The 26,509-nt window shown below is 43.0% G+C and overlaps 1 protein-coding gene across 1 annotated transcript in view; it reads left to right on the plus strand.

Moving 5' to 3' along the window:
* LOC148910308 (uncharacterized) overlaps window positions 1–26,509 on the plus strand; it is a 70,660-nt gene that overhangs the window by 31,775 nt on the left and 12,376 nt on the right. The window contains exons 8-9 of the mRNA XM_089031728.1: window positions 7,557–7,685; window positions 10,403–10,708. Coding sequence (XP_088887854.1) covers window positions 7,557–7,685; window positions 10,403–10,708 — 435 coding nt within the window. The remainder of the gene's footprint in view (window positions 1–7,556; window positions 7,686–10,402; window positions 10,709–26,509) is intronic.

A 26,509-nucleotide genomic window follows, 5' to 3' on the forward strand; every position in this document is an offset into this window, starting at 1 on the left:
AATCTGTACATCTCGTAATCTGTTAAGAGGTCTAATTGGGCGTTCGTGCTCTTTAACAGGGCACTCCAAGATAACCCAGGGGCGGTGTAGAAGTTTGCTGGGTCTAATCCATAGTAAGACATCGCCATCTTCCGAAAGCTTTGAAATACGTCGGCTAATAAGACTACATCCGAGAGTAGGTAGACGTCGTGGTAATCTCCCATGTTTTTGCAGTCGTGCTTCTTCCAAACCTTCTTTGCGTGCTCGTACTCTTCGTCTGATATTCCAGCCTCGTTTAGGGAACTGTAAAACTCTTCCTTTGGTGGAAGGGGCTCTTTAAAGCGCTCCCAGGAATCCATGTATTCGTAGGGGTAAACTCCCTTGCGCTCTGCCTCGTAAAGGTCTGAGATTGGTGAATCTTCGTTATACTTAGCTAGGTTCGCTAATGAGTCTGCCATGAATTGTTGGGAATCTAAGAACTTTAACTTACCAATTGTCACGGACATGTACCGCTCCTTGTTATTCGGTATGCACTTAACTTCGTGGCCGTCAACGCCTTGTAAGAGAAGGTGGGAATCGTATCCGCGAAGGTTGTGAAAGAATACTGGAATATCCATGTTTGAGTCAATCTTGTTGCGGCATCTCCAATGCGTTGCGCCTTTGTACGCCCCGGTTAGTTCACAGTGGTCTAAGACTTTATCTACGTAGAAGTCTTCCTCGAAGGGCTTTTTACAGTGAATGCAGTGCGTGGTTGGCTTTCCAGCCTTCTCACCCTTGCGTGCGTACTTCCCGCACTTGGGGTGTGCTTCACCAAGGTAGGCGCCGTCGTCTGACCAGCACTTCTTAACTCTCCGTCCAAATTGGAGGAGATTATGCTTACAAACGTGGCACGTCATTGACTTTGCGTACGCGGCTTGCTCGGCCTTGGATAGCTTTGGTTGCTTTGTGGTGCGTAAGCGCTGTCTAATGTCCTCTTCCTCCTCCTTAATGGCTTCTAGGAAGTGTGCGGCCGCATTCTTACCGCGGTATATAACTGGGTCGTCTGCTTTACCGTCGCTGCGCACTACAATGTAACCGTAAGAGCAAATCTCGTGAAGGCCTTTACGCTGCGCATTACCTGATTCTTGGTATTCATCCGTGATTATTGCCTCAAAGTCTGCGTAAATAACGTAGGGAACTTCGCTTTGCCACTTGAAATCCTCGTAAAACAAGTCTTTTTCTGCTGGCATTTGAATGCGCTGTGCAACTTCCTCTACGCCACGGCAGATTTCGTCGTGCTTCTTTAAAGCTTTTAAGTCAGGAAATGGGAGTAGGCAGGACTCGCAGAAGAACTTCTTACACTTATGCTTGGTATGTCTGTAAAATAATCGACTTAAATTCTTAACCCAGGAATAGTGACCGTCGTGGTAGAATAGGTGAATGCGCTCTCCGGTGTGTTTTGACAACATTAGTGGAACAATGGTCTCTTCCCGGTCTCCATAAACGTTTATTGCTAGGTCGTTGCGCTCCTCAAAGTCTGGTATACAACTTAACTGCATTGGAAAGGAAACGTCAGTCCAATCTAGGTCGTCTGTTGGGTAATTACTCGTGCGCGCTGTGTTTTTCTCAACTGGGTATAAGGCAGACCTAATTGCCCACTGGAAGCATTTATTGTCGTCATTCTTAACACTTACAATTGCTTTCTTTCGCTCTATCCAGGCTGGTAAAGGTACGTAAGACCCACCTCGAATTGGTACGTACCGCGCCATGCTTATTTTCATCTCCACTATTTCGGTTACTGCCCATCCCGATCCTTCTCTGGTGTAGTTTGAGAGTGTCTCTAACATACCCTCGAGGGCAGTCGACAAAATCGGTGCTAGGTTAGTAGACTGTAGTACTACTAATGACTTGGAGCGTAGCCAGACCGTAGTTTCGGTGTCATCACCCTTAATTAGGTCTAATTCTACCACAATGCTTGCCTTCATCGCACCCAGTTCCTTAAGCCCCTTCGCAAAGATCTTTCTCCTTCTCTCTCTGGTCTTAGACCAAAACTGTCGAAGGTCAAGTTCTCCTGCGCCGGGTATGGAAACGGTGTTGAAATTAGATCGTGACTCCATATATAATAGGAAATATCTTATACCTTATATGAGGTCATCGTAGTCGTATGTGCAACTTTGACAATGCCAATACAGTCTCACACGGGTCTCAAACTCCTTTCCACACAAACATTCGTAAGACTTTTTGCATTCTTTCTTTTGCATTAACAAGTGCTTGGTTAGGTCAGCCTTCCTTTTGAATTCCCTCTCACATCGTTCGCACTTCATAATATATGTTAGCATATTTAATGGCATTCGTTGGTGGCTTCTTTATTTCATTGGGTATTCACGGTCTCAAATGGGTCGTGGATGGCGGGAAGATCCCGTAATCTCTTGGTGGAATAACCCCGGGCCACGTTGCTCTCAAAACCCGAATGAACCCCGGGCGTATGCTTTTAAGACGGGTTATTTCGGTGTGGTGTGTGAGTTGGAACCCCCAATCCCTATACTACTCCTTGGGATAATCACTTTTATTTGATTCATGAAAGTGTAAACACTGCACTTGCCACTTCAGACAAAGCTTGGAGCAGTTTTCTTAAGACTGTCAGAAGCTCAGTACCGTATGCGTGCCTTGATGTAACGGTGATGTTTTCTAGAATTTTGATTGGCTGAATTTTTTCCGCAATGGGAATGGTCTGGTATATACCTTGCTGTTTCAAGCTAGACCATTCCTGCCCGGAATTTTTCACAGTCTTACAATAACTGCCCTTATTTGATGTATATTGAGTATATAGTGAAGGCTAAAAATCTGTCTGAAAAACCTTTGGGCTTTGATTTACTCAACTGACTAAATAAAGATAAGATAAATTTTATATCCCTCGATTTCATATTTTAAATACTCAATTTAGCTGTTGAGATGATCAGTCGTCCTTTTGTTTTCCTTTTAACACCTACTTCGTTTACTTCTTTGTTATTTTGTTGAGTTTGGAAGCGAATTCTGGGATGAATTTATTTTCCGAAGTTTATTACGCGTTCAATTAATACGAACGACGGACTTCCATTTCAACGGATTTCTGTTTGCTAAGTCTTCTGAAAAACAAATTCTGGATTTTTTAAAATTTAAAAGTCGAGCCTAGTGCTTTATTTCAGTAGTCATTCGTATAAGCCTTTATGGCTAACAAAAAGCGTTGCGTTATGCGTTACCACTTATCTTGACCTTCATGGCTCACGGCGCTTACAATCGATTTGATGCCTGAAGTTTACAATGTGAACTAAGCGAATATCTTATAGAAATTCTTTTAGAATTAGGGCTTCTAAAAATTCCACTCACTTGAAATTAATTTCAGGAGCAATAAGTACAATGCCTAAACTAGTCATACCTGTGATATACCAGGTATAAAATGCCTTTGTTTTTTTCTTTTGTGTGTGTGGGTTTTTTGTTTTTTGTTGTTTTTTTTTGTTTTTGTTTTTTTGTTTTTGTTTTTGTTTTTGTTTTTGTTGTATTTTTTGCTGGGATACCTGTGTATATACCAGCTATAAAATGTCTTTGTGTTTTTGTTGTTGTTTTTTGTTTTTTGTTAGTTTTTTTTTTGTTTTGTTTTTGTTTTTCTCCGCGACAAAATGGCAAAGTTATGCGCTTGAACAATCTACTTAATATCTCCCTTTTCTCCGTGTTTTCTCCAATGTTGTCAAACATTGTGAATATCTTTTTCATATTTCCTTATTAAAGGATAATGAGGTTTAAGAAGATTTGTGCTTTTTGATGTTTTAAATCTAATTAAATCTTTCTCTTGACTTAAGGAATTTAAACAAAAAAGCTGTCGACAACATGCAATTTCATAAAGTTTATCTTTGTTTTTTTTTACTTGAGCTTATAAGTAAACAAATTATTTCGCATGCCCCCTCCCAAAAAATACACTGAACAGGCCGCGTCTATTCAAAGATCTTACCTACATTTTTAAAGCAAATCCAATTCTGTTGTCTGTTGATAACAAAAGTTCAACTGACAAATTTCAAAGAAGCCTTTGTTCATTCAACTCGATCTTTTCTCCACTATTTTTGAAGTCGCATAAAATCATTTTACAAGCAATCAAAAACATAAGCAGTAGCTTTCTCTTCAAAGTAATTGTCCTAGTACTTTTGTCCAGTTTTTCTTCTTGACTTGCTCCATCAACTATCTTTACTTTGAGCTTACATTTCTTTCGAAAAGTAGACGTCGAGTTCCTCATAAGGATGGTGCCTACTATTGTCAGCGCGCACACTTACTGCGCATCTACATCGAGGGATTCCCGCGGGTTTCAAAAGCAAAACACTCAAATGTACAGAGAACGTCGGCCTTGGAAAAACCATTATTTATGTAGTCAAAGGTGTATCACAGAGTAATTTTCAAGAATTCAGGTGTTTTCGGCGAAAAATCATATGTTTTTACTTTCTAGAAAAGGCAGTTTCGATGGCCTCGGATCGGTGAATAATAAAATAACTTTTTCAATATTTCCATACAGATAAGCTTAGTTTGTTAAATGAAAATTGAAAAGGAATTTACGCATTACACCAAATATCGGCCATTCATTTAGCTTTTCCTGCGAGTACAATTACATAAAATAAACTTTTGTCGTTGGAAGACCTCGTATTTACATAAACTGTCTTTCACTCACTCAAAAAGTATATTCAAAAACGTTCACGCAAAGAGCATACTGACAAAGAAATTATTATTTTGATTTATTAAATCTGTCTCTTGCACTTGTGAAGTTAAACTAAATGTAGGTTTGTATTTTACGAAAGTTTTTGCCTGGTTCTTGCTTTGCATGCACGACTGCCGTGAAACATTCATGAAAAGCCGTTCTTTTTCCGACTTTTGCTTACCATTTGCTTAAGGAAATCTTTTCTTCTACACAGGAAGTAATCATTAATTATTGTTCTTCGAATTGAATAAGTTTTCTGGTTATTTGAAGGCTTGAAATATCGTTTTTGTAAAACCACGAAGAGATGAAGGAGCTGCTGCAAACACGCCAAAAACAGAGCGAGTCACGCTGTTTCGTAACGCCGCGTCACGCTTGTCACGCTTTTAGCACCCGATTTATCCTCAAAAAAATATTTTAAAAAATCATAACTTTTTAAAACGGGTGGGTACCCCCCATTTTCTTTCGTCCAAAATGTAACAGAAATAGTTAAATTATTTTTTGTAATAGAATTTTTAAAATAAAAATAATTTTGGATGCAATTGTAAGCAAAAATGTAGCATCCCTTTAGAACCATATTTTACACTTTTGAAGGGAAAATTTGGTTTAAAAAATGGTTTCTCATATGATACATAAAAGTTTATATATTTGATATAAAGAGCACAAATAGTCGTTTATTTGAAACGAGTTTCAGATAAAATCGATCAAAACAACTTCGTAATAGGATTTAACGTGATATTTCTGAAGCAGAGGCTTCATCTTGTCTTCAATGGGTTTAGTAGTAAACGATTCGTTTATTCGTTTACTTTGGGACCTTTATTCTCTTGATCATCGAAGATGGAGGGCGGGAGTTCAAATTCCGCGTCGTCAGATAATATATCGCTTGCCAAATTGCCGAGTGAGGCACTCGGATCATAGCTCAGTCGAGCACGTTTAGGGGATGGTTCATTATCCTTAACGTCTTGAGATCTCTTTACGAGGTTAGACAAATCATCTATCGCCGACACAATGGAGTCTATTCCTAATCTCTGTTGTAGGAAGGACAGCGACTCTTCTGTGAACAGCTCGGTCGACAAAGATGGACCGTCATCTTGTAGAAGCGGCAAATCGTCAGGATTAACCGTATTATCTGCATTGAGAGACTCTTTGGTAGTCTTCGACATTTTTCTTCAGGCAAATTTGCTGAGAAATATAAAGGCATAGGAACAAAGTCACGTTAATAGTCAACTCGTTTACAAAATCGTATCAAGTAAAACGAGCAAGGAACGTGAGCTTACCTTGTGCGCTGGCACAAAGAAAGGAGAGACCTGGTCTGTCCGGCGTTCACATTATATACCTGTTTGCTATTTGCATAACAATGGTTTTCTTTGGAATGTGGGCTTTGCGCATGCGCAAGAAAGTACGCATAATAAGGGCATAATGTGTAGTATGGTGAAAGAGAATACTGGTTTCCTTATTATTTTCACGTGTGAGTGACCAAAAGCTATGCGGATAAATATTTACACGCAGGTACAGTTAAGTTACTAGATGATAAGTAAGAAAGCATGAAAAAAGGCAATTTAATCCCTTTTCAATAAACAATTAACATTTATCATATAGGATTAATTAACTGTTTTAGAAAGCTTTTCAGGAAAAAAAACTCATATATATTCCCAAATACTATGGACAAACGGAGCAACTTTTCCTTCTTTGTGCACTGTCAACGTCATATAATAATGAATAAAGTCGAACAAAAGCCTAGAACAATGGGTTTCCCAACATTCCGCTCCATTACAGCGCCTTTCATAATTACGCAACCTCGACAAATTTGGCGCCAGTCCAAAACACTGTTTGGCGGCTTCCGTCAATCAAACTCACGATAACAACCGAATGCAAACCGAGCGAATTGATATCAATGCAAAACTTGTGATTTATCTCAAATAGATGAGGGAAAAAATAGCGAGGAAATTCAGATCAAACATCACAGATAAACGAATATTTCATTATGCTTAGGATAGATTTATAAATACCTGGAAGGTTATATCAAACTTGGACAGGCGTCAGAAATAATTGTTTCATTTCATAGACCGCTATTATCTTGTTCTCGCCGTAATTCACCTTCAGTTGTCGTTTAACGACGAAATGTACCTAAAATTTATTGTGGTTTGGTTATTTCAAAAATTGAGCAGACCATGCACGATACTTCAGCTGGAACTGAATAAACAACCCTTCTTGACTATCAAGCTAATTCGTCGTAAACCGATCTTTACCTCTGACTCGCCTAGTAGCTCCTCTTCCTCCCTCGAGATAATTTATCCTGACTAACTATATATCCGTGTAGTCTGTAAATCTACAATTCAGGAAATTGCTCTAGTCCGATTTTTACACAACAAAACATCTCCTCCAATGATCTTTGAAATATTTATAACTTAATAATTTATAACGGGTCTAATTGGCGGCTCTCTCTCGATCAAACTTATAGGAGGGTCGCGATATTACGGGATATAACCTCACATATAGTGTTCCAAGGAAAATGTTCTGGATCGATCTTGGTCTACCAGGTTATGCTCAAACGGCTGCACCATAACACACTTTTCGTTTTTCTATGCAGTTTCATCACTTTTTCGCAAAAGCGATGCTTACTTCTAGAACGGATCGGAACCTCGGCGATTTCTTGCTCGAACCGGCTTGGCCAACTGGGAGACTTAGGAAGCTAAATCTATATAGATCACAAGAATTCGTATTTGTTCGGTTCGCTCGGATTTCATTCGGTTATTATCATGAGTTTGATTGACGGAAGCCAAAGTCCTGGTTTTGGGCTGGCGCCAAATTTGTCAAGGTCGCGCAATTATGGAAGGCCCTGTAACTATGTTCTCACCTGTGTGTGCTAATCTATTTTTTTCAGTTGCTGTACTAGTACTAGCTGTAGTAAATAGTGTTTATCTCTACTGTGGTACAGACTTGGTGAGCAATGCTGTTATGGGTGCCTTATTAATCTACTTGTTCTACCGGGCATACAATAACATTATACGGTGTAAGTGTATTGAAGTATATATATATATATATATATATATATATATATATATATATATATATATTGTGTTAATATAAGGATTCAGTGTTGTTATTGGTGCCTTACTCATAGTGACTTAATGGGCATGCATGATGTGGTGTAAGTGTATTGATGTATATGTTATGAGGGTTCAGTGCTGCTATTGGTGCCTTATTTATCTACTTGACTTACTGGGCATACCACAGGCAACCCAAAACAAGGTTCCTATGTATATGGTTAATAAGGGCCATGATGTATGGGAGTTATCATGAAGATACTGTATTGACACTAAACGGGCCCAAATCGTGCTGAAACTTCGCCAGAAGACTGAACAAGGTTTACGCAAACTGTTGAGTGAAACATTTCATTGTCATATCTATATCATTCCCTTATAAACCATACGCAGGAACCTTGTTTGGGCTGCCTGTGGTATAAATGATATCTTGTAAATGTGAAGGGGATAAGGCAGACTTTCCAGTTTTACAGTCAAAACGGCTGAAGCTTACCCCCTAGGTTCCATAAATGGTTTCATTACTCGAATATTGAAATCTATTAATTCTTTCCGAGAATACGAAGACTCGTGATTCAAAATAATAACCGATTCAAAACTCGAATTCTGATTGGATTATGGTATTCCTCATATGGAATAATCCAATTGGAGCTCGAGTTTTGACTCGGTTATTATTTTGAATCCCGAGTCTTTGTATTCTCAGAAAGAATAGAATCTTCTAGAAAAATACCTGTTCTAGAGACGTCCGGAAACGTTCAAGGTTCTAAAAACTCGCATTCTAAAAACTTCCAGAGAAACTCTATTTAACCTAATCTACATAGCAAGTTCTAGAACATTGTGTACCAACTGTAAACAGCTATACAAACTTCTGAAAAGTAAAATTGCATTGCGAATTTGGAAATAGGTGTTCAAAGTCCAATATCGAGAACATCTTGGAAACTTCTGGAGTATTCCTAAAAATGTCAACACTCCAGGTCTTAAAATAACTGAGGAGAAGGTGCTGCCTTTGTAACTCCATCTGCAAATGGTTAGATCTTCAAGTCTTCTCGAACAAGGACTTAAAACAGTAGGCCCCTTCTGTCTTCACCTTTTAACCCTGAATAGGCGGACGTAAAAGACCCACTGAAGACGCTGGTGACGACCATCTTCATTGGAATTGGCAAAAGCTGTTGTGTTGTCCTGCACTCACGAGAAAAAGCAAATTCAGATCAAATCATGTGCTGCGCGTTGACTCTACACATTTGTGTTTTCTATGGTGTGGAATAAAATAGTTATCTAATGCTTTCTCATGACACACCATGGAATATCCCACTTGTCACTTGTATATAATAGTTATACAATGATTTCTCGTGGTACACCATGGAATATCCCACTTGTCACTTATATATAATAGTGATACAATGCTTTCTCATGACACACCATGGAATATCCGACTTGTCACTTGTATATAATAGTCATACAATGCTTTCTCGTGAAACACTGTGGAATATCCTAATTGTCACTTGTATATAAAAGTTATACAATGCTTTCTCGTGGTACACCATGGAATAACCCTGTTGTCACTTGTATATAATAGTGATACAATGCTTTCTCGTAGCACACCATGGAATACCCCACTTGTCGCTTGTATATAATAGTGATACAATGCTTTCTCGTGGTACACCATGGAATAACCCTGTTGTCACTTGTATATAATAGTGATACAATGCTTTCTCATGATGCACCATGGAATAACCCTGCTGTCACTTGTATATAATAGTCATACAATGCTTTCTTATGATACAGCTCCTTTGGCTGTCGTACACTTACACCTATTATTTATTAATTATACCTAATACTTTGAGCTGTTTCTATGCAAAAAAAAGTTTTCCACAGCGTGAAATTAGACTCTCTCCTTGAGTTCTAATTAAAATAGTTTTTTTCTATAGCCGGCTCGATCTACGAGTCTTCAGAAAAATCGAAATGTTGAAGTTGTACATAAGCGTTTTTGTTTACTTTTAATGCATCAGAAAAAAAGGTTTGACTCATTGAAATTTTATTTCAGGCGCTAATTGTATAATTTTACTTCAACTTGTGCGAGTCTGCGCATGCACAGTGGGACCCCATGGCGTCCACAATTTGCTAGAAACTATCCCACACGGATCATCAGCAATCCATTTCCTCATACAGTATTTTAATACTGAAAAATATTTAAAAATATCAAAGTAATCTATAATGTATAAGAGCTTTGTGCTTATTGGTGTCGTGTAACGTTCGTAATCAGATGACGTAAGACGATCGATAAACGTTTAATTATCGATCTGCTAACATTTTAGTGAGTGAGTGAGTGAGTGAGCGAGTGACACATTTGCATATTCAGACCCCTCACAATAACTCGTTTCTATGCTTCGCGTATCCACGAGTTAAAAAGTACAAGTGGCGCATGTGTTATTCCACGATATAACACTCGGACAATAATTCGACAATACACTTCCGTCAATAATATAAATTGGTCGGTACCTTTACATACTCTGTTTTACCTTAGTGTATCGTAATATTTCCCTGTTGCGACTGTTATCTCAATCAGCACGTAGCAGTGAAAAGAGTGGTAAAACACGAACGAACGGGTTACCATGAGTATACAAGTTTATTTTGAAATAATCGTATGCTTATGTTATATCATCAAATGAGTGTGGTTTTTCTTTTGCAGACATAAATGACTGTAGTCGAGCATTAAAGTCATCCGTCGAAAAAAGAACAGAATCATTACCCAACAAATTGCCTTCCCATGACTTTACCAGTGAAAAGACAGACGACATCTACACCAATCTGACAGTACATTATGCAGATAAAAAACAAGATAAAAAAGAGCAAGCAAAAGACCTGGGTAGAAGTGAACAGCTGCAGGAATACACCAACAGAACGATGAGTTGTAAAGTTGAGAAATACGGAGATATTTTCATTGGCATTAAAGAAGAAAATCGAAAGTTACTTCTTACCGGTAAACCCGGTATAGGTAAAACCTTTCTCTGTGAGAAACTCATACGAGATTAGCAGCAGTAAGGGGGACTCGCATCACCATTCGGAATTGCCCGGGAATTACCCGTGTTTATGCACTAGCGTCCCCCGCGGGAATTACCCGTGTCCCGTTATATGTTGCGCGAATGTTAGGAATATTTGTCTTATATATGCATGAATGTAAAAAGTTCACCAATGACTTCTGTATAATTTGCCTAAGATCCAAAGTTAACATACCTAAGCCCAAGGGTTTCTGGTGTTGTGGTAAAAAAATGCAAATAGAAGACGACACGTCAGCGCAGTGTTACGAATGTGGTAAGAATATTCGTAATGCCGTACCAAATGCTACCAGAGAGCAGTATTACGCCAATGGAGGTCGTAAGAAAACCCCATACAAAAGAATAAAATACTTTAGGGACTGGATGAGTCATATCCAAGGTTATCGACCGGTATATTTAAACAACAAAATAAAGAAGAAAATCATAGACCATTTAGAAGAGCCAACCCCGCAAAGTCTACGGAAAACGTTGAAAAAATTAAAACTAGGGAAATATTACAAAGCTATTCCCTATCTTTTGTCTGAAATTACCGGTAAGTCTATTCCCGAGGTTTCTGATATGACAAAAGCCGAGTGGATGTTTTGTCGGCTGAATAAGGATATTCCTTATTACCCTGACGTAATTTACGAAATATTTTACAAAATTGACCCCAACCACCCCCTGTTAGGATGGATTCCGAGGCGACAATAACATATTACGCGTAATTCATACGATGAATTTATATTACGCGTAATAATTTGCCAAATAAGGTTATGCAAATAATTCATATTACGCGTAATAATTCGCCAAATAATTCATATTACGCGTAATAATTCACTGAATTTATATTACGCGTAATAATTCACTGAATTTATATTACGCGTAATTTCTAGACTGACGTTCGATATGTAAATAGAATCCTGTCACGCTCTTTTCAAAGCAGATGTTTACTGAGCAAGCTTTCTTTGAAGCTCTTCTTTCGCTTCTTGATAGATCTTTTTGCGAGATTCCTCGGAAAGATCTTTTACGACTGTTTTTTTATTCCTTATGTCCGTCTTTAGTTTCTCGTATTTGTCTTCTTCGGCCAGAATAAGCGAGAATTCTACGTCGTCTATCTTTCTGTCACGCAGAGCCTTTGAGACAAGGTCAGTGATAGTATTTACTTTAGCCCTTGACAGAGCTATTGTCGTGTCATGCTTGGATATTTTGCTTGACAACTGTTTCATAATACCCGTAGCAACAGCAGAAATAATACCACAGGCTGCCCCAACGCCGGCCAAAGGAACTCCAACGATTATTCCCGGTCCGGTAAGCGAAGTAGCAACGCCGGAGCCCGTTAACACGACAGATATGGATCCTGAAGTTATCGAAATCTTATGTAGCGTACTCCTGGCTCTGACGTACTTTTTTCTAACTTTTTCATAGTGTTTTGTCTGCCCTTCCAAGTAAGCCAGGATTAAGTTTGCTTTATTCAGACGAAAGTTTTCGCCGTTTAGTTCGTTAGGTGTAGTATAGGGAACATCTGGGTACAACTGAGGTGCTGATGGTATAACATCCATTATATATACTAATGTACGACGCTTTTGGGAATGATATTGAGGGGCAGCCACATCATGACAACAGTGACTACTGGAATTGGAGGGCCTTTAGGAAGATGTTTCCGCATGCAGACCCTAGTAAGTTCGAAAGAAGGCCCGATGGGATTTACTTTAAAGGCGAAAGAATGTACAGCAATGAGGATTTAAAACCTACGCTGGTCGATCAGATAGACTCTCAACTGAATAATTCTGGTTATATCGAACATAAGCCCGTGCAAGGTTGGTCAAAGGAATTATTGCTGGGTACCAGTACTTATCCGATACCCGCGGTTCCATTTGATAAACACCCAAGCTTGGGCCTAACGCTGAATATGCGGATCTCTAACAACCATTCCTTTCCGTTAAAGGTGCGAGATATCTTCAAAAACGTGCCCATTGTTCATACCACCGCTAAGGAATCTCATGAATGGTTAAGTGGTCCTAACATGCGTTATTGGCCGCAGCAACTAAACTTTGCGGTTTGGTGTGCCACTAGCGGCTGTGGTGTGAGTGCGAACTTGATGAAGAATTCAATATTTATGTTTCATTTTCACTTCACGGTTAGGAGAATACTACATGAGATGGGCGTTACTGCATTGCCGGGAGATGCTGCGTTTTATCCTAGAGATAACAAATACGACGTTCCAGCCTATAACAGGCTTTGTAAGGAGTTCGGTGTTGTAGGGAAGGATTTTAGATGCACTACCGGTGCTAACAATGGTTTGGGACATATTTGGGCTTATTGGAGGATTGGCGGACACGAGCTAAGCGATAAGGAAGTTCATGCATTGCGGCTACGGTGGAACACGGGATATCATAAGGAAACTCACGACAGTAGCACCTTCTTTGAACCAAACGCTAAGACCACTAAGGAAGTTAGAGACGGGCCTCTGTTTAAAGACGAGGGTGGTAAGTATGCAGGGGCTAATCCACTGATTATCAAAATTACCAACGACGAGCAAACAAAGCAATATCTTAATTTCATACCCCCAGAAGGTAAAGGACTAACCAAAGCCGGCCTTGCCCGTTTGAACCGCAGCATAGAAGCTTACGTGTATTCCATCCTTGGAGCTCAGGTAAACACCCGATCGAGTATAGTGGGGAATACCGGCGCCGCAGAAGAGACGCGAGCCGAAGCCTTGATCTTATTCGAAAGTTCGATTTTGGAGGGTGATATTAGCAAGGGCGTACAGCGTTACCAACTAGCTATACAAAATTCTAAGGCCCGACTGGACTATGCCGTAGCCCCGGGTTGTTGGTTAATGCCCAGTAATTTATCTATAAATACTGGCTCTGTAGTAGGATACAACAACAAACTTCAACGAGCTACTAAGGATATGAAGTTTGGGGTGAATGACGTGAACTCTGACACTCTTAGAAGGCACTTTGTTGAACAGCCTAAAAAAGTGCACCATACGCAACCACCTAAGAAAGTGCAGCTAACAAAAGAAGTATACCGAGCGCCTAAAAAAGAAGAGGAATATGACCATGACTTATTAAAAGCCGGCCTAGCAGTCGCGGGCATTGGTCTGAGTTATCATATATGGCGATGAACAACCCCTACGTAGCTGGAGTAGATTGTGTTTATACGACTTACACAGGCGAGAAAAAATACACCCAGGCATCTTGGGTTGATGTCACGGGGATGTCTGTGAATTTGAATTACTCAGGAAAGAAATTGATCCTTTGTAGTATTTGCATTGGCACGAGTAGTCACGCCAACGTGGGCTTTAGGTTCCTGGATGACAATGGCATACTGCAGCCTATGAGAAATAAGACAAACAACAGGGAGCCTACGCATTTCTCCGTAGAGCCCAGCCCCAGCAGCGCTGAAAATCTTTCCCTTTGTGCTTTTCACATGGTCGCCGATTGCCATGGGAAGGTAAAGCTGCAAATACGCGTAGATGACAGCGGGACGGCTACCGTGAATAGCATAGCAGATCAAAGAGATAGAGATTACAATCACGCAACCATTAGCACTCTTGCGGTGCTTAGTCTTTAAATATATGGACAACCCACACGTTAGGGAAGATTGGTTTCTTTATGACTTAAATGAGAGGACGTACGAAGGTGATAATTGGTACGACACCGGGTTATGGGTAAGGGTGGGAGGTCTGGGGTTAGTAATGTGTACTATTAGTGTCAATACGGAGTATGGGTGCCACCTTGGTCTTAGGATCTTAGATGAAACCAACACCCCATTACCGCCTTACAGGACAAAGAGTAATACTAGACATTCAGTTCACTTCTCAGTGCAACCCCCTCCAGCAAGTGGAGAAGATTTGACGCCAGTAACGTTTTACATAATAGCCAATTGTCAATATGCAAAGCTTCAAGTTAGGCCCAGTCATGGTGATCTTGGTAAGCCTGGAATAGCACGAATAAATGGTCAGGGCACCCATAACAAAGATGCCGCTTGGTGTCATAAGCCCATTTGCACCATGAGTGTGCTGCCCTTGATACCAAATTATCAAGGCGGCGCGAATACTATCTTTACTTATCCCCAGTCGAGGACGCCTCGGGCGCCCGACGACGATAAGCCACCAGTAATACACAAGGATAAGATTAACCCTTCATCTTCTTCAGGAGTACCACTCCAATAGCGACGACCAAGATCCAAATGTTATTCCCCACAAACTTTAGCAGTTCTCCGCCGGCCCTAAGTGCCAAGGAAACAACCGAACCCAGCAGCCCAGGAAGACCGGCTGCCATCTTTTTTCCCAAGTCCGTTAGTCCACTGCCTAATTGTTTTACGCCCGCGCCCGTAGCCTTAAGCGCGGATAGGATAACTCCTACTACGGTGCTAATAGCGACCGCAAATGCCAGTGGAACGCCATACTTCAAAAGGGTTCTTTTTACCTTTTCCTTGGTGGTAAGCCCCAGCTCCTTTTCCAGGTTGTCCTTTTGCGCCTGTAATTCCGCAACTCTCTCCTGAAGGGTTTCTACTTCCTTTTGGGCAGCCTCCCTTTCCTCTTCGGGGCGAGTCTGGTCAGCAATTATTTCCTGCTGCCGCTCTATTTGCCCCTCCAGGTCTTCGATAGCCTGATCTCTTTGCCGAATTTGCTCCTCTTTAGTGTTGATTTCGGCAACCAACTGCCGCCGTTCCTCTAAAGAGCCAGCTATGGTGGTACGTAAGTTCTTAGCTTCTTCCTTGCTCATGTCCAGGTCTTGCAGGGCGAGCTCGAAGGCTTTTTGGGCTTGGTTCCTATCGCGCAGGGCTTTGTCTGTTTGTTCTCTCATTTCTATCATTCTTTGGTTTTTGTCGTCAAGTTCTCTTTTTTGAGCATCGAGGAGTAGTCGGTTTTGTCTCATGTAATCTGCCTCCCTTTCCTCCACTGTCTCCTTTAGTTCTTCAACTTCCCTTATCGCTTCGATGCCTTTTTGTTGCCGCTGCATTAGGGTCTTGAACTTTTCAAAGGCTTCGCTGGTGTTTTCATCGTTTTCTCTTAGTCTTTCCACCAAATTAGGTCTTCCTAATGCGTCTTTGATTTCTTTTGGGAGATTACTGGTGAGCCTGCCGGAGTCTCTCCTTTGGTAGAGATTATACCACTTATCCCTTCCTTGGTACTGGATTTGAATTTGCCCCTTATCTCCGGTTTGGAAATTAAGGCGGGCCAAGTCCACATTTGGAAATTTCTCCCTTACGTCGTCTAAAAGCCCCCTTAGCATTTCAGTTCTTAGGTCCGTGGAATCCAAGTTTTGCAATTCCAAGTACTCCGGAATAGATCTCCCTGGGTTCCTCGATTGCCACTTGTCCTTTAAGGAACGCCAGGCCTCGCGGGCCCTACTTCCGAACCTATTTCGAAGCCTATCCCAAATATACTCGCGGGACACGTCGTCATTTGGGATTAACGTATCGTATTCTTCATCGTTAATGTCGACTTGGCCTTCTTCGGTAAGGGGGTCAAAATCCGTTCCTTCTACTTCCATTATATATGATAAGCTCAAAGTTAAACCCAAACGTATTACCTAAGCAGGTTGGTGGACTAAAGGCAGAACGCACCTTTCACCGGGTTACATTCACACCTTCTAGCGCAAAGCCGGGGGAAACCCTGTACGTAGGCGTGCCCCGTCTAACGGATAACCTAGTCTTAGTTCCTGGCACCCTGGCTTTAAGGTTCGACCTAGCGGTACAGTCAAGCCCCACAGATGAAAGGATTATCGTTAACAACGTGGGTCGCAACATCGTTTCTAAGATGCGCGTAAAGTTCGCCGGGGAATCCTTGCTGGACTTAAATAGGTACGATCTGTATACCACCTATAAGGATCTATGGTTGACAGCCTTTGACCGCGCGCAAAGGATAGAACAAGGAATTGGTAGTGTCATTCTACGTAAGGTTCGCACACCTACGAAAACGCAACCTACTGACGGCAGCGGAGAAACCGCAGTGGCAGACGCAAAGCGAATAAAGACCGCCTATGGTAGCAAGTATGTCATACCATTAGACTTTGAAGTGATTACGAATCACGGTGTGTATTACCCAAGACAGTTATCCGAGCTACAGTTTGAAGTAACTTTAGCAGATGCTAATAACATCATTGGTGGGCTAAGCACTGCACTTACCACAACAACCCCATACTCTATTACCAACTTAGAGCTACAGTACGAAACGGTGTACAGCGAAGAGCTGGCCCGTAGCGCTGGCATGGAATACAGCTCCGGAAAGGCATTCCTTTACGACCACGTAGTGATGTATAAGACGTTTAGCTTCCTGGATAAGACGGATGAGGTTATCAACCAAAACATTAACCTCCCTAGACGTAGTTTGACGGGGTTGATGCTGGTGTTTGCCAAACCCTACGAGGCTGGTAAGCGCAACTCCGAGGCCTTTCACAACCCCAACATTACTAACGTAGGGGTCAACATAAACGGCGTTCCAAACAAGGTTTACTCACAGGGGATAAAGCCCGCAGACGTGTACAGAGAGGCCATGCGCAAGTTTGGCGACCAAATTAGCCCCGAGGAATTCTTTAAGGATAAGTATGCGCTGTGGATTGATATGCGCACCATTAACGACGAAAACCTGCATGGTCAGGGTTTACGTCTAGTAAATACGCAGGATGGCATAACATTGGAGATCAAGCGCACCAAAAACGCCAGTGCCGGCGACGGCGACAAGATAAACTGCTACGTCTTCGTCGTGTCTGACGCGCAACTGAGCGTAGAAATGAATCAGCTAAAGAGCGTTGCCTATTGATCCACTCGCTCATCCTTTTTGATAAAAAAATATCGTTGGTATATAATGCTTCGCGTATTCGAAAACAACGAAACCAAACTGCAATGCATAGTGCAAGGCGATAAACTATACTTCAAAGCAAAGGAAGTGGCGGCTGCGTTGGGTTACGAACGCCCAAAAGATGCAATTAAGGTGCATGTTCGTGAAAAGTATAAGGTAAAGCTTAGCGAACTTAGAGTGGAGGTGAATCGCCTCCCCTCGTATTCACAGCCTAATTCCCTGTACGTAACCGAATCTGGGTTGTATCAACTAATATTTAGCTCTAAGATGCCAACGGCAGAGACATTCCAGGATTGGGTCCTCGAGGACGTTCTTCCCGCATTGAGAAAGACAGGTAAGTATGAAATAGAAAGGCGGTTCGATAGTCCTAACAAGTTAGTCTTCAAAATGGAAAATGAGTTCGACCTGCATAAGAAAGTCGTGGACTACATACGCCGCTTCTACCCACAGATGCTCATAGCGCCCGGCTTAGGGGAATTGCAGGATTCTGACAGCAAACGCATAAAATGCTGGCAGAAGGGTTATCAAAGGGGTCAACCCGACCTCTTAATACTGAACGCGCATTTAAGGTATGAAGGGCTTTGCATCGAATTAAAGACGCCGAAAGGAAATGGCATACTCTCCGCAGACCAACGCAAGATAATTTCGCAGTATGACGCGAATGGTTACCTGACCATGGTTAGCAACGATTATGACGTCATCTGTCGTGCCCTTAGCAACTACGCGGAAGGCATCCGTATTCCCTGTCGGTGGTGCTGCAAACGCTTCAAGACTACGGAGACAAGGGCAACGCATTTAAGAATATTTCATAGATATAATGATCGTCAACCAAATACACTGGCGTGACCTGATTTGCGGTAAAGCATACGAAATAAAAAATTACGTCGTCTTCGAAGACATCGACCGTTTACGGTTAGTCCTCAAAGACTTAGAAGGCAAGGAATATTCCCTTTGGGCGCCGGATTGCGTGCGGTACGTAATTCAGGGCGAGGAATTCACCCACTTACGCAGCTATGGTAAGGTAAATGGCCGATGGAAGTTTGACATTGAAAGAAGAGTCACTCCATCTCCTCTTTGTAGTTAAGCGCGTCTGCTAAAGTCCGCTGCGCTTTAGGATCCGCGGAGCACCAATGCCCCACAAAGGATCCTTCGGAGAATACCCTGTCGCAATGAAGGCAGGTGTATTTTTTACGCGGTTTAGGTTTGGGTGTCGCAATGCAATCTGCAGGTGGTTCGCACGTAATACAGTCCATATATTGAAAGGGCGATCAGGAATCCTCCCAGAAATGCCACGAAGTAGGCTAGCATATACTGCAAATGCCCTTTAAAAGGGGTCCTTATTTTTATTTATTATTATTCATTATCCTTAATAATAATAAATAAAAATAAGAATGGGATTTGAGACTCTTTGCGCAAACCCTATCTTACTATCTTAGGTCCTTTCTAACTTCTACGGGCTTTCCTTGCAGCCTCATTACCGGCATGCCAGGCCTCAAAGCGATCTAAGTACTCCTTAAAACCGCCTTGGCCGTCGTAAAGGCACTGCCAAATATGTTGGTCACTTCTTTGACAGCCGCAGCGCTCACAAGTTGCCTCCCAATATTCCCTATCTTCCCACCTTACGCCTTCGACGCAGTCAAACTCCGTAAAGCGCTGGTCAATTTCCTTCTTCCGGCGCGTTAACTTCCTTTGGGTTTCCTTTGGGCAACATCGTGCGGCAACGTCGCCGTGCTCCTCGCAAGCCACGCTCAGCAGGTCGTAATTGCCGCGGCACCGATGTCGATGCCATTCGTCGTTCTTATCCTCCTCGCATCGCTCACATACGTTCTTTAGACAAACGCGGTTTTCTACGTGGTAATCCAACATTTGCGCGCTGCTAAAGAGGCGATTACACTCCTTACAACGTCTTTCGCGTGCCTTCTTAGCGCACACCTTTTTTTCAACGTGGTATTTTAACATTTGCTTCGAGCTGAACTCCTTGTTACACCGCTCACACTCCATATATAATAAGGATTTAATAACCCTTATATGGGATACCGCATGAAGTCCTTAACGGCCAGAAACTATTTCAAAAGTGTCTCAGAATGTTGACGTTTAGGTTAAATCTTTGTTAAGGATACCTGGAAACTATTCCAAAGAGTGTCTCAGAATGTTGACGTTTAGGTTAAATCTTTGTTAAGGATGCCTGGAAAGCCCGTAATGGTTAGTAGGCGGCTTAAAATAGTAAAGTAGGGTTTGTGCAAAGAGTCTCAAATCCCATTCTTATTTTTATTTATTATTATTAAGGATAATTAAGGATATTTAATAATAATAAATAAAAATAAGAACCCCTTTTTGAAGGGCGCTTGCAGGATTCAAAATAGTAAAGCTAAGACACTCTTTGAAATAGTTTCCAGGCATCCTTAACGAAGATTTAACCTAAACGTCAACATTCTAAGACACTCTTTGAAATAGTTTCCAGGCATCCTTAACAAAGATTTAACCTTATTGTCAACATTCTACGGGGGATATCGCATGAAGTCCTTAACGGACTCCTTAGCCCACGTTGCCATCGTTATCAGCGCGCCAAACCTTTCCGCGCGCTTCAGACCGCACATTTCATCGTACAACTCCTGCACGCGCTCTTTTAACCGGTCTATCTCCTCCCTTTGCATTTCTATGGTGTCTCTTTTATCTTTTGCGTCGGCGACAATTCTTTGCACTGCTTCCACTGGCTCCATATATATCAGGGAACAAGTTCCCTTCGAGAAAAGGCAACTAGTGAAAATCCCTGTGATTTTCTAAAATATAATGAACCCAGATCACATGCCCTGTAACGCTTTGATAGTAGGACCCACCGGCTGCGGAAAGACCCAGTTCGTGGTAGAGCAGCTATTAGGACCCTTTAGATACCGCTTCGACTACATCGTGCTATTATGCCCCACCTACGTGAATAACCGCACCTGGACGGGCATAGGAGTGAAAGATGACGACTTCTTCGTAGATATCTTAGACCCTAACGAGTTATCCAGCCATCTTAAGTTTTGGCATCGACAATTCCCTAAGGATACGCAGACACTCCTCATATTGGATGACATCGCCTGCGGGGACGACGTAAAAAGACGCACCTCCGAATTAGTGAAGCTCGCCTTTAGCGGCAGACACGACAATATTAGCGTTTGGTTGCTCTCGCAGCAGCTTACCAGCGTCTCCAAGCCCTTCAGGGAAAACATAGGTTCACTTGTCGTATTTTATACTCCAAGTAAGTCTGACCTGGAAACCATCTTAAGCGACTACGGCGGTGAGATATCCAAGGAACAGTTACACGAATACATGCGGCACCTAAAAACGCACCAACATTCCAAGATGATCTTCTCTTTGAAGTTTCCGTATTCCATAAAGATCTGCGATCTTTAACTCCTAATGTATATGGACATTGAGCAACTCTTAGATGAAGTCCCCACGCAGTTAGATGAAAGTAACCTCAAGGAACAACTTAACATCCTTGTGTCTTCTGGGAAGTGTAAAGAAATGATAGGCAAGGAACTTACCCATGAGCAGGTTAATAAGTTGTCAGAAGAGGAAGTCAAAAAGTTCCATAAGAGGTACGAGGCTGCCCTTGCAAGTAAGACCACCGACGCCGTCGCAGACTCCGCCATCCGACTTGCAACTAAATTGCTTGGACTTGCGCTGCCCATAGACGACGTGGAGCAACTACGGAAGGACATAAGCGAGGACTATGTCATCGCCCAAGAACTTAAGATAACCTGTGGGTGGCTGTCTTTGAAGTGCGGTAAGTTAATGGCAGTCGCCTCTGCGGCACTTCACGTAGCTCAGCACGTCGACTTGAAGGAGGTACTAGGTTCCTTTGGAACATCTTGGAAGGACTTCAAGAAGGACAGAGAAGTCGAAAAGGTCTTCCAGGCGGCACTTGCTGAGGTACCTGATCACTTAGTCAAGTCGTCCTCAGGAATTACCCAGGTCGCCTCAAGTACTTAGTCAAGTCGTCCTTAAGTACTTAGTCAAGTCGTTGTCAAGTACTTAGTCAAGTCGTCCTTAAGTACTTGCTCAGGTCCTATTAAGTTACTTATCAAGTCCTTCAAGTCCTTAGATATAAATGGAACCAGAGTCGAAGGTAGAGCAGCCCCAAGAGGAGCAGAAGATTACCAAGGCTAAATCTCCGGGCAGAGTCGCTGCCGGAAAGAAGCTCGCGGAGATGAATAAAAAGAACAAAGCCAAAAAGGAAGAAAAGGTGGAGGAAAAAGAAGAGGAATCCTTCATTAATCCTGGGTACGTCATTGGCGCGTTAGGAGTTGCTATAGCAGCAGGCAGCCTTTACTTACAATGGCGGGCTACGAAGCCAAAAGTAGAACCAGCACATTACGCACCTATGGAGCCGGCTGTTAGAAAAAGTAAGATCCCTGAAATGGAGTAATAACCTTCTCGCTTTGTAATATAATGTCGACCGCGTTATTGAAAACTGTTGAAGAAGCAGCTATCATTACTTCCATCGTTGCGGGTATTGGTTGGGTAGGTAAGAAAGTGCTCAAAGAAGACTTTACTGAAGACCCAAGCAAGAGCTTCGCTAATTTTGCTAAAATGACCGCTGCCGTAGGCGGGGCTATCATGGTAAAGGATTACCTACGGAAGGAAAAGTACCTGCCAACGACATAACTCGTGAAAATCCCTGTGATTTTCTAATATATAATGGCTAGCGTGGTCGCAGGTGGAGTTATTGCAGCTTTAGCATTCACTGGAGCTAATTATGGTGGTCAATATTTGGATAGATTAGTTAGAGGTGATCGCAGCGGAGATTTAGCCGCCGAAAGGAAGAGGCACGACTTAGCGCTGGAGAAATATCAAAGGGACGTGGCAGCTTGGAATGAAAAAAGACAAGCTTACAGGGATTGGTTGGATAAGAACTACCAAGACAAGATGCAGGCAGACAAGAACTTCGAAAATACAGACTACGCCTTTAAACTTTATGCGCAAGCACACCCCGACTTTAGGTTAAGAAAGCCTCAGTTCAAGAATTACTATCAGCCTTCTAAGAAACAAAAAGACAATGAGTTGGTCTTCGTAGGAGTCGCAGGGCTGGCCGGAGGCGTAGCTTTGGCGTATCTACTCTGAGCTGCGCTCAGATCACTAGAGGGGAACTGTGTTTCCTGAAATATATGATCGTCTTTTTGGAAAGCGACAAGAATGACTTTACCACTTATCTGAATCCCCCCATCAAAGCCCATAAGGTTAGGCTGGTTAGTTGTTCTTTGTACAATTCTTGGTATAATTTAGTCAATGCCTTGGTCACTGAGCATAAAGGCGGCGGCAATTATCAAGGCGTAATGCTACCCGATGGACATTACACGCCAATCACACTGGCCAAGGAATTAGCAAAACACGGTTATACTCTCACCACGGGATTGCCGCACGAAATGACCCTCAAACACAATATGGCAAACTATTCAGTAACTTTTGGAAAGTCTGACCCATTGGGGTCATTATTATGTGCCTCGGGCAAAACAATTACCGACACAGCCATACCTGTGAAATGGAAAGTCGCATCCTCTTACGAAGTCTATTGCGACTTAGTCCATAGTTACAACAATGGAAAAAAGTCTTCTCTTATGTCCAAGTTTCTGCCCAAAGGTAATCCATTTGACCCAGTAGAATACACTCCCATTTCTTTAAGCTATGACTTGTCCAATTTGGTAGAAAGCATAAACATCGCCATTAAGGTGGACGGAAAGACGGTGGATTTTAACGAACGTAAGATCAATCTTGTTTTGGAATTCATATAATGGGCCGCGTAGAGGACAAACTCAAAAGGATTTACTATGGACCTGAAGGCTATTGGAAAGGAGCGTCAGCTATCAAGAAACTCGCGACCGCGGCCAGGGTATCAGAAGAAACGGCTAAGAACTGGCTAAGAAAACAAACCCTCTGGCAGGTTTATCTTCCCGTGCCCAAGTACATTCCCAGGCCCAGCTTTACCGTAAATACCCCCAACGAGGTTCATCAGGCGGATTTGCTTTTCTTGCCGCACGACAAAGTGAGAAAAAAGACCTATAGGTACGCTTTGACCGTAGTTGATATCGCAAGCAGATACAAGGACGCCGAACCCATAACCAGCAAGGATTCTGGGGAAGTCGCAGAAGCCCTAGGTAGGATTTATAAGCGCGTCTTGAAATGGCCTAAGCTGCTGCAAGTGGATGCGGGGACAGAGTTCATGGGCGTGGTTACTAAGACCATGAAAGACCACAGCACTAAGATTAGGAGAGCCGAAGCTGAGTACCACAGGGGCCAGAGCATCGTCGAAAGATTCAATAAAACCCTGGCCGAGCGTCTCTTTGGGTACCAGTATTGGAAAGAGCTGGAAGATCCCTCCAAACGCAACAGGGAATGGACCCAGAGGCTCCCCCAGGTCGTCGCGGCTTTGAACAACGAGGCGGCCAGGGCTACGGGAATAAAACCCAGGGATGCCATAAAAAAGAAACACGTGGAACACAAGTCCTTCGTCAGAAGCTCAAGGGCGGTCGGACTGAAGGAAAAAAAGCTCCCCCGCGACATAGTGGTCAGATACCTCTATCAGCCGGGGGAACTCGAAGGTGGCAGTAAGAGAGCCACGGATCCTAACTGGTCCCTGGAAACGTATGAGATTTCGAAGTCCGTCACCAAGGAAGGGCAACCCGTGTTGTATTACCTAGATGGCCCAAGTCGTGGATTTGTCAAGGAAGAGCTGCTCATAGTCCCCAAAGACTCAAAGTAATGCTGCTCCGCGCGCCCGATTACACTCTAGGCATGTCAGTCTTACGTTGCCTCTGCAATGGCCGCGTTTGTTATTTATGCGATCCACGGAGAACTGCTGATCGTCATTCGGGTCAAACCTCCATAGTAGAGGTATGTTACATTTGGCACACCTTGCCCCTTTCTTATAGACGTCGTCCACGCATAGGTCGAACGTCATATTTTTTTCTTCGTCGTGTCTTTTGTAGCGAAGGAGTTTCTTGGCAATGTTCTCCTTTGCTATGCCTTCTGGGGCGCGGTCGTAACGCAGTTGCGGCCCCCAGGCTCTTTTTAACTGTTTGGCATATTCTACGCGGCTTACGGCGGTGTAGATAAGGTTGCTCCAACACAGCCGCTGGTCTATGATCCACAGCGTTTCTTTTATGGTAAGCCCCTGCGCACTATGGACTGTCATACAATAGCCCAAGCGCCAGTCTGGATGGGAGGTTATTTTTTCCACCTTTTCTATGGGTACCCAGGCTTTATCATGCGTTACTGCGTTCTGCAGTTGGATGTCGGTACCAGGTACCCAGACGTCTCTTTTTTGCATGCGGGTGTCGTGGGGTTTGTAGCAAACAGGTACGGGATGCGTAGGGAAGCGCTCTCGGTGTATATTTAGCAAATCCTTTTGTATGCGAGACTGTGCTGCGCGTTTGCTGCTCAGCACCAGATCCTTAGGGTGCCAGGCGTATAGAAAGTCCTCGTATTTCTTCGCTCGTACGCGTTTGCGCAGTGTTTTGCATTGCTCGGCGTCACTGAGGCCCCTCAATTCCGCTTTCAGGTTTCTTATTTGATCCTTACTGCGGTAGTCGGTGTTAATTTCCTCCGCATGGTCTACGAAATCTTTCAGCCATTCGTGGGGCATCTCTCCGGCTATTGGAGGAGGCTGGCAGGGATCTCCGGCGAATATTACTTGACACTTTCCACGGAGGAATTCTACGAATTCTTTGAGGATTTCTAAAGGAACGGTGCAAATCTCATCCCAAAGTATCACCGGAGGTATGTCGTGGATGGCTTCTGGTACCCACTTTTGGCCATTCCAACGGAAGAAGCTGTGGTAAGTTTGTGCGTCGTGGCCCATTTCGCAGAGTTCTCTTTCCAAACGGTGCGTTGGCGTTAGCACCTTTATCTTGGGAAAGAGTTCTAACACGCGCGTCGTCTTACCGCTGCCTCCCGTACCGTAGAGGTAAGAGAAGCGTTGGTAGGAAATGGGGTCGGCAACTGAAGGTAGAGGCTCTTTGGTAGGCGTTACGGTGCCCTGGGTGTGCTCGCCGTGATATTCTACACGTGCCCTCCAAGACCTTATTTCCTCATCTTTGACGCGCCATTGGCCACTTTCTGCAAGTTCATCGGCAGTGTAGAATTCCTTCATCTTTTCCAATACGTGCGGTTTCACGTATAAGGAATCCGTGGCTACGCGTGGAATGTCTTCTTTGTCGAACCGCAAGAGCATCGCTAATAGGTTAATGTGCGCATATGCGAGCATGCTGGCACGCAGATGGTAATACTGCGGTCGATGGTCCTGGTAATAACACAGCGCATTCCATTCGTGTAGTTTATCGTCGACAAGGTAGTCCCATTTCTCTACAGACACCATCGTTCCTTTGTCATGCGCGCGCTTGATGAGGAAGCTTAGCTCGCCTTCGTCCGTTATCAGGCGTCGCTGCATATGTTTTTCACCCTCCTTAGCGCCCTGCGTGAATTTACCTATGACCACACGCGCTGTGGGGTTATGCTCCGGTAACCATTGCGTGAAGGCGCTGTGACAAAGTATGGCTTCATGCGCTGTGTATTTTAAAAGTTTGCGCTCTTCAAAGAACTTCAATAGGGGTATGGGTATCCATTCTTTCTCCTGCAGGTGCTTCCCATACCACGCATAGATTATGGGGTGCAGACCCGCTGCTAATTTCCAGGTGGTCAACCGTACAAACCCCGTTGCTGGGGCGTCGTAGTGACCATCCAACGCAACACGAAAGAACTGTGAATCTGGATGTCCGTAACGGTCGTAATATTCCTTACAGTCTCCCAGGCCCTTAAAGCTTGCGGGGTAACAATGTTTCATATCCAGCGACACGTATTCGTCTTCATCGTATTCCATGTTCCACAGACCGCCGTGGCCGTGTTCTACGCAAGCTTTAGCTATGTCTTTGAACTCCTCCGGCGTGGATTTCCAACCGTTTCTTTT

This window comes from Actinia tenebrosa, unplaced genomic scaffold, assembly GCF_029948245.1.
Source record: "Actinia tenebrosa isolate PJP-AT-01 unplaced genomic scaffold, QUT_ActTen_1.0 PGA_scaffold17__23_contigs__length_9995812, whole genome shotgun sequence".
Lineage (NCBI taxonomy): Eukaryota > Metazoa > Cnidaria > Anthozoa > Actiniaria > Actiniidae > Actinia > Actinia tenebrosa.